General features: G+C 40.1%; 1 protein-coding gene across 2 annotated transcripts in view; it reads right to left on the minus strand.

The window, feature by feature from the left end:
• Positions 1-7142: 7142 nt before the first annotated feature.
• RRAGD (Ras related GTP binding D) overlaps positions 7143-12088 on the minus strand; it is a 43188-nt gene continuing 38242 nt past the window's right edge. For both annotated transcript variants that reach the window (XM_072737128.1, XM_025983841.2), the window contains exon 7: positions 7143-10067. In XM_072737128.1, the coding sequence (XP_072593229.1) occupies positions 9916-10067 (152 nt within the window). In that variant the 3' untranslated portion in view covers positions 7143-9915. The remainder of the gene's footprint in view (positions 10068-12088) is intronic.

The raw sequence follows: 12088 nt of genomic DNA on the forward strand, positions 1-12088 counted from the left end.
AGTGAAAAAACACCTCAGAAAGTCATATATGGACTCTATTGTAGGTACTTTATTAATTACTTTGAATATTTTCTAATAGACACTTTTCAATTTTTCACTTAAAAGAAGACCCACCTGCCATGGTTTTCCTATTGTTTCACCCCCAGTATTTCCCCTTTAAAATAATTAATAAGAAAAATGGGACTAATTATTCAATGGGGATGTAATTGTAGCTGGTATTAATATAAGGAGATGCTGGCCATTATCAGGGACCCAAGTTTAAACTCTGCTCACCTGAACAAAAATGTCAGCCAGGAAGGAACTTGTTTCCCGTGAGCCCAGCCTTACTGCACCGCAGGTCCAGCATCTACCCACCATCAGGTGGCAGGCTGACAGATCCAGGAGTGAAATGACCTCTTCATTTTATCCTCCTCAGTTTCTGATTTGCTCAAGACATATCTGACCTGCTAATTCTATGTTAACACTTTTCTAATACTGTGTTCTAGAAGAAAGTATTGTGAAGAGATCACATGTGAATTTATCTGAAACCCAGTAGAGTGCTTGTGAAACTAGTTTAGTAGGGCCCTTCCACCAAACGACTTGTAGTCCACTCGTTTTAAAAGTACCTCATTTTCCATTAATAAGCAAAGAAGCAATTTCTAAATACAGTGGTAAACAGTTGTTTGCAACTGCTTAAATCATTTTTATTGTCTTTTACTGTCTTTTTGGAGATCCAATCTGCAGCCGTAATTTTGATTTATCTGACACCTTACCCAAAATTACAGCTCTTGATATTAGAAATGAGGAAATAGAGGGGTGCTTAGGTTGTTCAGTCAGGTAAGTGTCTGAGACTCTTGATTTCTGCTCCATTCATGATCTCAGGGTCGTGAGATGGAGCCCCATAAGGGACTCTGTGCTCAGCAGGGAGACTGCTTGAGATTCTCTCCCTCTGCTTCTCCCTCTGTTCATGCGCATGCTCTCTCTCTAATATAAATAAATAAAATCTTTACAAAAAAAAAAAAGAAATGAAGAAAAAGAAACCTGCTTAGTATTGTGGTTTTGCTTCATTTGCAGGGACTGCGTTTGTTTTTGTGGTTTTTCATAGTAAAGTGCCTTTATTTATTTTCAATTATTTAAGTAATCTCTATACCCAACCTGGGGCTCAAACTCAATGACCCTAAGATCAAGAGTCACACGCTCTTCTGATTGAGCCAGTCAGGTGCCCCTCATAATAAAAGTGCTCTTAAAATTTAAAAAATTGCAATACTCATATTCCGTACTCCTTAGTTCTAACAGATTGATGAGTTGGTCAAGAGATATTTCATTTTCTAATCTTAGCTCTAAGGAAACACCTGCCACCAAGATAAAACTAGTTGTTCATGGGTGAAAGAACAGGTACCTCACGATGTGCCTGCATCTGTGTCTTCTTCCTCCCTCCTCCTGGGTCCTTTCTTAATTATTTCTCCCAGCACTGTCCCTCTGCCTCTCTGTCTATGCCTTTTTTCTTTCAGGTCCCCTATCGGGCCATTGCCAATCCATCATCCTCTGAGCCTTTTTAGCCGCTTGCCAATTGAAGAAACTTGTTCACTTATGAACTAGCCTGAATAGCTTAAAAAACTGCTCCCTATCTTGAAAGCAGTTTCAGTTTCTATTCGTTGGGAAAATACAAAATGGCAAAAAAAATTACTTCGAGTTTAATACTTTTAAAGAAATTTGTATTTTCTTCATCACTATAGTATCCACAGTAGTACAAAAAAGTCATTGTTCATAAAGATGTGAAAACTTCTTTAGTCTACAGATAATGCTCAGTGCATACACAAATTACAGACCTTCCCGGAGAAATTATGCAGCCCCAAGGCATTTCAGTAATACTATTAACATCTTTAGAACAAACAACCTTATGCTCCTTCCCATTAAAATCCAGTCTACAAACTTTGAATGACAAGTCATCAACTTTTAAAAAGCAGTGCTGGACTTTCCTGTGGTTTATCCTTTTAGCACAAAATAACCAAAAGGCATGGGTATGCCATACTCCATCCACCTTCTAGCATCTTGTGAGAGATCAGCTGGGCCAGTCTGACTTCCCTGGAAGTTGAAGTTGGGTTTAGGTGCAGATGTTCTTAAAAGAAAATGTATGCTATATATATTCCAGAAGAGAAAGCAAAACTTTTCCCAAATACAATTTTTCAGAAAGGAGAGTTGCCTTATATTTTTGTCTTTACTTTGTCCTTTTTTTTTTTTTTAATTTATTTATTCATGAGAGACACAAAGAAAGGCAGAAACACAGGCAGAGGGAGAAGCAGGCTCCTTGCGGGGAAACTGATGCGGGACTTGATCCCAGGACTCCAGGAGAATACCCTGAGCCAATGGCAGACACTCAACCACTGAGCTACCCAGGTGCCCCTACTTTGGCTTCTTGAACAACGTACTCTTCAGAAAGAAAATAGGTCTTGAAAGGCTTTCAATCAGTGGCGGTTTTCTAATAAGGGCCACCTAAAATTTAATGGCATACACATGGGGAATCCACATAGAAATGTAAACTCCAAAGACAGGCAAAATGAGGTCTGTATGTCATCCTGAACTAAGGAGAAGGAGGTAGGGACCTGGAATTTCAGAAGGAAGGAATGCACTGCACGGGGTGATAAGAAGTAAAGTAGATATTTGGTAATTAGGTGTTTGCCCTGCCATACTGATGGGTCACTCGGATAAAGTTTATCTCTGGTAATAATCCTTACTCTGTGAAAGACCCCCAATTTAGATTCTTCTGTGTGGTTACAGGAGGGGCCAAAGTTTCTCTTGAGGGTCTTGATTGCCTTCGGCTTAAACTTCACACCAGAGGGACCCATCTTGGGCCTGTATTAGCATGGAAGAACCAGGTCCTAATTGCTCTACTATAGTTGGGTATTCAGGGGAAGGGTCTTAATTTTGTTTTGTTTTTTTCTTTTTTAAGATTTTATTTATCTATTTGAGAGAGTGAGAGACCATGAGCAGGGGGGAGGGGCAGAGGAAGAAGGAGAAGCAGACTCCTCGCTGAGCAGGGAGCCCAATGTGGGGCTCTATCCCATTACCCTGGAATCATGACCTGAGCCAAAGGCAGATGCTTAACCAACTGAGCCACCCAGGCACCCCAGGCCTTAGGTTTTTTTTTTTTTAATTTTTATTTATTTATGATAGTCACACACACACAGAGAGAGAGAGAGAGGCAGAGACACAGCAGAGGGAGAAGCAGGCTCCATGCACCGGGAGCCCGACTTGGGACTCGATCCTGGATCTCCAGGATTGTGCCCTGGGCCAAAGGCAGGTGCCAAACCGCTGCGCCACCCAGGGATCCTGGCCTTAGGTTTTTTACACAGTTTTGGGAGACTAGAAAGATCCTTCTTGCCCCAGCAGCAAGGGGCACGTTGAGTATACATTGAGGAAGCTGGGATGTCAAGACCCCAGGCAGGGAGACACTAGTTAATGCTCTCCTCCACACTGAGTGTAGCAGCCAGATCAACTCCCTTTCATGGGGAAGGGACTTGTCCACCTGCTTCTTGGAGTGTTCAAATACTACAAAAGGGCAAAACTTGTGGATTCTTGATACCAGATAAGACCAATGACATCTGAATTAACAAAGGTTCCATAGAGTTTAGATACAAACTTATGAGTCCCTAAACTCCCAGTAAGGTTAATTGCTGGGGTGCCTGGGTGGCTCAGTCAGTTAAGCATCGGACTCTTGATTTGGGCTTTGATCTGGCCAATGGATTCATTCACTCCAGCAATGCTTCACAAATTACAGGTCATGACCCATTAGTGGATTGTGAAATCTTTTTTAAAAAAGGAAATAAAGAAAATAATACTAGAATGCATTGCAGTAGAAGGAATAGTACTTTGTGATTTCTTTTTTAAGTAATAATTATAGGGTACCTGGCTAGCTCAAGCAATGGAACATGTGACTTTTGGTCTCAGGGTTGTGAGTTCAAGCCCCACCTGGGCATAGAGCTCACTTAAAGAAAATAAAAATGAAAATAAAAAATAAAAGTAATATTTATAAGGGGCACTTGGCTGGCTCAGTTGGTGGAACATGTGACTCTTGATCTCAGGATTGTGAATTTGTGCCCCACATTGGGTGTAGAGGTTACTTAAAAATAAAATCTTTAAAAATAATTTTAAAAAAACTTTAAAAAGTAATTTTTATAGGTGTGACTATGTGACAGTTTGCAGTGTGAGTTGTATTTTTTGTGACTCACAACAACAAAAAGTTTAAAATGGATTGCATGAAGAGTTAACTCCTACAGTTCTGTAAAGTACTTTATTTTCTATTACTAAAATCCTTGCATCTCTAGAATCTGCCTTTTAGCTGTTTTATTAAGCACACTGCTGGCATATAATAGGTGCCCTATCAGTCACTGATGAATGAAAAAAAAATTATCATTTCCCTTAGAAAACAACTGACAAAGAAAGGAATCAAGATTCATGGTTCCATGGGGGTGCCTGGGTGGCTCAGTTGGTTAAGCCTCTGCCTTCTACTTGGGTCGTGACCCCAGGGTCCTGGTCAGCAGGGAGCCTGCTTCTCCCTCTCCTCCCCACTCATACTCTTGCTCTCTCACTCTCCCAAGTAAATAAAACCAGAAAAAAAAAAAAAGACTCATGTTTCCTCTTATTTACCATACACTATAGGGGCATGCTGGTTCACCTCTGTTGAGAGATGAACCACAGCTAGAGAGGGAGGTAAGAACCAGGGAGACAGGTTCTTGCAAACTTTACTGAGGAGTTTGTTATCTATAATGGAGAGCTATGAGAGATGTTGAGCAAGGCAGTGATATGGTCAGAATGGTGGTGGTTTGGAAGGGTTACTCTGGGTCTTGTGTGGAGAATGGAGATGGATGGATGAGGTGGAATGATGTTAGTTAAGATGCTATTGAGATCCATAAAAAAGGAGATGGTGGTCTAAACCAGGGTAGTGGCAAAAGAGATGGAGAGAATTGATTGAATAGATGTTTATAAGGCTGAACTGAAAGAACTGGATGGTTGATTGGATGGAGTGAGCCAGAAGAGAGAGTTAAGAAGGAGGCCCACATTTCTGGCAGGGACTGCAGGAAGCAGAGTCACACCATCACAGAAGGAGATTTAGCAAGAAGGGAGTTCAATTTTGGACATTTTAGATTTCTTATAGAAGATTCCAGTAAAACTATGCTAATGGCAATTTTAAAGGTGGATCTGCAGCTCAAGGAGAGGTTAGGATTGAAATGTATCGGGGATCCCTGGGTGGCGCAGTGGTTTGGCCCCTGCCTTTGGCCCGAGGCGTGATCCTGGAGACCCGGGATCAAATCCCACATCGGGCTCCTGGTGCATGGAGCCTGCTTCTCCCTCTGCCTGGGTCTCTGCCTCTCTCTGTGACTATCATAAATAAATAAATTTTTTAAAAAAAGGATTGAAATGTATCTTTTTGGGGGTGTCTGGGTGGCTCAGTTGGTTAACCCTCTGCTTTTGGCTCAGGTCATGATCTTGGGGTCCAGGGATAGAGCCCCTCATCAGGCTCCCTGCTCAGCAGGGAATCTGCTTCTCCCTCTCCTCCCCACTATTGCTCTGTTGCTATCTCTCTCTCTCTCTCAGATAAATAAAATCTTTTTAAAAATTTGAGTTTTAATCCAGATCATTTTTTTAATATAAATATGGTTGCATATAATAGAAGTGAAGTAAAAGGTTGAATATAGCTAAGATCAAAGACTAATTCTCTCTTTACTTTCTGAGAATTTGATATACTTTTGCTTCTTAGAAAACTAAATGTCTGGAAAAAGTATTTAAATTCTCTTTTGATATTTAAACACTTTAATATTATTTTTCACATTCAAGTTATGTAATGAATTAGGAAGAAGGCATAATCTTGAGTGAAGCACATTAAAAGGCTGCTCTTACTGCTTCTCATGTGAGAAAAGGTATTTCTTTTAAAATTTCCCAACATTTTAGCCTTCATAATCCCAGGCAGCAGTAAATCCTAAACTTCAAGTCCCCCATTTTACTATCTGTAAAGAGAGGGCATTTAAAGGGACATGTGGTACAGCTGCTTAGAGCAGTATTGAGGGTGGACTCTCCAGCTAGACTCCCGGCTAGTTAGTTACGTGATCTTGACTGGGTTATTTTAACTCTCTACCCTCAGTTGCCTGATCTGTAAAATAGGAGTGATAATAGTATCCACCTCTTGTGTTTATGAAGATAACTTATGCAAAAGCACTTATGAGCCTGAAATAATGTGTGCAATCATTATACAGCATTAGTAATTCTGTTAAAGACATTTTCTTTCTCCTAAACTCAACATCACTGAGTTAAAAATCTTAAAAACATATTATTTTAGACCAGATTTTCCAATCAGAAACAGAATTTCATATATAAGATATTTTTTATTCATCCATTCATCCGAGACACACAGAGAGAGGCAGAGACATAAGCAGAGGGAGAAGCAGGCTCCCTGCAGGGAGCCTGATGCGAGACTTGATCCCAGGACCCCAGGATCACAACCTGAGCCAAAGGCAGATGCTCAACCACTAGGCCACCCCAGTGCCCCTCATGCATGATACAATATCTAAAGCTAGTCTTCTCTGGGAACTCTAAGAATCTGTAAAAGTCATTACAGATTGGAATCCTACTAAGCAAGTCAGAATCGATAAGGTGGACTGTTTGGAAAAGAATTTCCAGATGGCTAGGGATTAGGGGACAAGCAGCAAGAATTAGTATCTGAGGTTTACTGAAAAAACAGTTCTATATTCTAAACAACCATGCTCCCATAAAAAATTTGGAGAGATAAGAGAGCTTAAACATATAATAAAAATAAAAGTGTAAATAGAGTGATTTATCCTCATTTCCATAAAATGAAAGCTGGTTAATCAGGACATTTTGCTAAAGGGACCCAGCAGGGCCAATGAAGCCATAATATTCACATGCAGTAAACAACCACAAACAGGAAGGATCATACTTACACCTCACCAAAGAGAATATTCTGGTCCGAGAATGATTAGTTACGAATATGCTTGAAATAAAACAAGGGCCTTACCAAATCATGAGCATGATACATGCTTTTAAATTGGCAGTTAACATCTTTGAAAGCAATGGTTTAACAATTATAAATGTACTGCTTAAAGTAAAACATAATATTGCGCTTGATTACAAATTACAACCAGTCTATAGAAGTTAAATGCATACCATACTTTAATAATCAAGACAGTTCAGCCGTTTTTCTGGAGTATGTCTCAAACAGAATTAGCATATAACCCGTATATAACAATATTGCTGTGTTTTTTAGTCCTTTTATGTTTAAGGGTCCAAAATATATTATGCTCACAAAATAACACTGTCTGTGAAGGCCAACCAGTTTTTTTTGTTTGTTTGTTTTTTTAATTTATATTCCTTCAAAAACACTCTACCCTGGTAATACACGCTAATTTACATAACTAAAAACAACCAAAGATGGTAATTCACAGTCTCACCTCCACATAGAAGTTCTAATTGACCCCACAGATCAAGTTCTCAACCTTTGAAAATGAGTCAAAATGTTCCAGAGCAGTCACTGTAGCCATGTATTTGGGCTTTGTATTTATAGCATTAGATTTGAGACCTAAACATGGCCATACACATCGCGGTAAGCAAAGTTCCATATCAAAAATAAAATGCAAAAGGAATAGAAGAGATTTTATAATTCCAATAGCACAGACTTAAAAAAAAAATTGAAAACTTAGACATAACTCCTACATCTGTCTTTAACTAAGAGGTCATTGCCATGCTTACAGGTTTGAGGCAGTAATCTATGTTATTAGTGTGTAATCAATCAAAGAGTGCACTTACTACCATGAACTCAGGTCCTATGCCATAGGATTATTTTTGCTTTTCCCCCAAAGAATCATTTGCTCCTGAAGTAATAGACTTTTAAGGCACATTTTACAAAAACCCATCATACACCCAGCTTAAAAATGGAAGCTCCTCCTGGTTACAATAATATGTATATGTATACCTAAGTATTGTGTGATTTACCAGATAGGCAAGTGTCTCTACCTTGAGGATAAAGTCACATTAGAAAATTGTTTATTTGCTTAATCAAAAAGAAAGATTGTGTAAAAAATATTAGAACATTAAATTTATAAGAATAACCCATATGTACCAAGCCTGTTGGCAAAGATCCAAAGAGCCAACAGGATATACAGGTCTAGAAATTAAGGAAAAGTCTCTTTTGGAACCCTGGGTTCCTACCCACCCAGGCTTCTGAGCAGGAATCATGAGGAAGGGAGTTGGGCGCCTTAATAATTCTGAGAAATTTCCTTCCAAAATGCACGGACCCTTGGGAGGACTCAAATCTTATACCTGAATCAGCTACCATCTTGCATTGTAGTTAGCAGCCTCAAAGGAATAGGACTTGGGGAGGGAGGGAGAGAGGATGGAAGGAAGACACAGATAGTAGGATAGTTTTAAGGTTAAGTCGCTTTAGGAACTTGGTACATTTTGCTAGGACCAGCTTCGATTTCCTTATGAGTCTTTGCTTAAAAATAAATACATACATAAAATTATTTTCTAACACTCTCAAGTATGCTTTAGGACACTGACCCTTGGGACAGACATAGAATTATCTACTAGGAATGGTTTGGGATGAGGGGAGATTTAGGAGTCCCTTAATATCCTGAAAGTCTAAAGTAAATTTAAGTGGAAGAATTTCACAGAAACAAACACATAGCTAACTGTAATGCCTCCTTTGGCCGTCCTCTTCCCGCCGATTGTTAGGGGTTTGCAGGATGGCTTTTCAGCTGTGCAGAGTGTGCTGCTGGCAAGCTGAGCTCTAGTTCAATCAGAAGGTGGGAACAAGCAGAGTCCACAAGGCACACTGTCATGGATGAGCAGGAGACTCAGTGGTGACAAATGTGCTCACCAGCATTATGCGCTTTGGGAGAGATCTGAGACATTCCCTGTGGTTATGATCCTAAATAAACATTTTAAATGTTGCACAACAGACCCATCTCACAGCGGCCAAACATACAAATTGTATATATATATTTTTAAACCTGTAGGTACCAATCACCTACATTTGGGAAACCACGTTACCTCTGATGTTACTTCAGCCTAAGTGGCAGGTACAGAAAAGCCTCCAGAAACCCTGAAATTCAGCAACATTCTTATTTCTCTCCAGTGATTGGCACCATTTTGGAAATCTGGTCCCGAAGATTCTAAAGAACAGTAATGCAGCAAAAAGGAATAACCTCTCTGTATAAAATGATTCTAGAGATGTGTGTTGAGGTAAAGAGCTTTGTAAAAACTGTTCAGTAGGGAAGTACTGCCACAGCTATAGAAATTTTTAGATAAGTTTGGTGCTAATATTATTCAACAAAACTCCCATTTATACCAGTTATAAACAGGAGACAGTTCTTATTGCTCCTGGAGCTTGCCGCCCCGATCTGTCTCAGCTCCACTGAAAAATGATTTTTCTCAACAATTAGTAGCAAAGATTCCCAAATTTGTAAAAAAAAAAAAAAAAAATCATTGCCAGTGCATTGCTTTTTTGATTTCTGATTGCCATATAGATCTGAACTACCCTACAGTATGCATGTCCTTGACACCAAGTACAGAAAAAAGCTTAGAAAAGTTGTCTTATCAAAGTTCAAAGAAAAAAAAACATGAAAAAGAGCAAAATATATACAGTTCCTGGCAGTCCTCACATCGGAGTTTCTGACTACAGACCATAAAAGTTTACATTTGTGTAAGGAAATTACAGTAGATTTGACTTCGTTGTTAAAATACAAGTTTCGGCTTCAAAGTGCTCACTTTATTTAAAAAAGATCAAGAGGGTTGCAGGATTTTTTTTTTTTTTTTTACAACAAATACATCATGTGTCCCAATCTCCTTTTTCCTCTTCCGTTAGTGCAACACAGGGCAGCAGCCTCAAAAGGTCTGACTTGCAAAGATACTCGCGAAGCCTCACTACAGGAGCACGTTTGGGGTCCCATTGGGGGTGGCTCCTTTCTTCTTTTGCATCCGATTCTGAACCTTCCGTGATTTCACCATTTTCATTCTCACCTCAAAAACCTCATGGATGGCTTTCCGGAAACAATGAAAATTATAGTCAATAAGCCCTGGGGAAGAAAACAAAATAATTAGAAATGTCACACAGAAGTAATAATCTCCTCTTGTCATGTCATGCTATGGTCAGGACAATCTACTAGAGCAGCCTCAACAGAAGGTCCACAGATTTCCCTCAAAGCTCTGCAGCTGGGCTTCAGGAATCGCATGCAAAGTTTTGTGAATGTCCACATTTTCCTAAGGAAAGGTTCCAGAAGAGAGACCACATTTTCAAAGATGTCTATGACCTGTAATATTGAAGAACCAACTGAAATGCACATTTTTTGACCTATTAGAATTCAAGATCTCTTTTTTTTTTTAAGATTTTTATTTATTTATTCATGAGAGACACAGAGAGAGAGGCAGAGACATGAGCAGAGGTAGAAGCAAGCTCCAAACATTATGTTTATACCACTCAATCCCAGGACCCCTGGATCACAGTCTGAGCCAAAGGCAAGATGCCCAACCACTGAGCCACTCACGTGCCCCCAGAATTCAAGATTTCTTACAATTAAGACATATCTTCCATGAGATGTTTATTATTTCTCCTCAAAAGGGATTATTAAATTGACTGAGTGGTGGCCGACCCTGACTTGAAATGTGGCTAAGATCTCAAAGCTCCAATATTCATCATTCAACCAATCAATACTTACTGAAAATCTATTATATTTAAGCCATTGTCAGAAGCCCTGGGAAAGGCAAAGTCCCTGACCTTGGAGTGGTAGTAGTCACCTCAGGTCAATTCCAAGCTCAGAAGTTCAATGACCAATGACACTCACTCAATACTAAGTGAATTTTAAATGCAGAAATAGTAGGGGAGAATCTTCTGTTGTTTTCTGAAATTACTGGTACAGGAATGGAATAAAAGATAATCTCAGGGACACCTTGGTGGCTCAGTGGTTGAGCGTCTGCCTTTGGCCCAGGGCATGATCCCACAGTTCCAGGACAGAGTCCCGCATCGGGTGCCCTGCATGGAGCCTGCTTCTCCCTCTGCCTCTGTCTCTGCCTCTGTGTGTCTCTCATGAATCAATAAATAAAACAAAAAAAAAAAGATAATCCCAAATCTTGGGTGCATTTTTCTTTTTTTTTTTTTTAAGATTTTATTTATTTATTCCTGAGAGACACAGAGAGGGAGGGAGGGAGGGAGGGAGGGAGAGGGAGAGAGAGAGAGGCAGAGACACAGGCAGAGGGAGAAACAGGCTCCATGCAGGGAGCCTGATGTGGGACTCGATCCCTGGTCTCCAGGATCAGGCCCTGGGCCAAAGGCAGGCTCTAAACCGCTGAGCCACCCAGGGATCTCCCTTGGGTGCATTTTTCATTACACTAATTTGTAAAAGTGTTGAGAGCAACATTATGTTTATACCACTTAGGATAAGGCAGTTGGTTCTTTTTTTCTTTTTAAGGTCGTTGGTTCTATTTGCTATCTTTAAATTCATTAGAATAACTAGCCCAACAATCATTTCTATCCACTGAGGTGATGCTTCCAAAGCCCTAACCAAAATAAAAGAACTGGGATTCAAGCCAACAAGTGAAATTCTTCAAAGTAGTCATATAACCGCAAGTGTCCTGGAGGAAACACTAGCTCAACTTCCAGAAGCAGGAAACTCTCTGCGTGGCGCCCTCTGCTGCTTCTGAAGTGACAGTGACCACAGTGCAATAAAACCCTTAAGTGATAATCCTAAAGGCAAGACTACTGGAATAAGGGGGAAAGTAGTAAGAAATAAATAAGCCCCGGGCACCTGGCTGGCTCAGTCAGTAGAATATATGATTCTTGATCTCAGTGTTGTGAGCTTGAGCCCCATTTTGAGTGTAGAGATTACTTAAAAACAAAATCTTGTGGCACCTGGGTGACTTGGTTGAGTGGCTGACTTCAGCTGGGTTCCTGACATCAGGGTCCTGGAACTGGGCCTTGTGTGGGGCTCCCCAGCCTGTGAGGAGTCTGCTTATCCCTCTGCCCCTCCCCTTGCTCATGCTCTCTCTCTCCCTCTCAAATAAATAAAATCTTTAAAATAAAATAAAGCCTTAAAAAATAAAC

Source organism: Vulpes vulpes, chromosome 1, assembly GCF_048418805.1.
Source record: "Vulpes vulpes isolate BD-2025 chromosome 1, VulVul3, whole genome shotgun sequence".
Lineage (NCBI taxonomy): Eukaryota > Metazoa > Chordata > Mammalia > Carnivora > Canidae > Vulpes > Vulpes vulpes.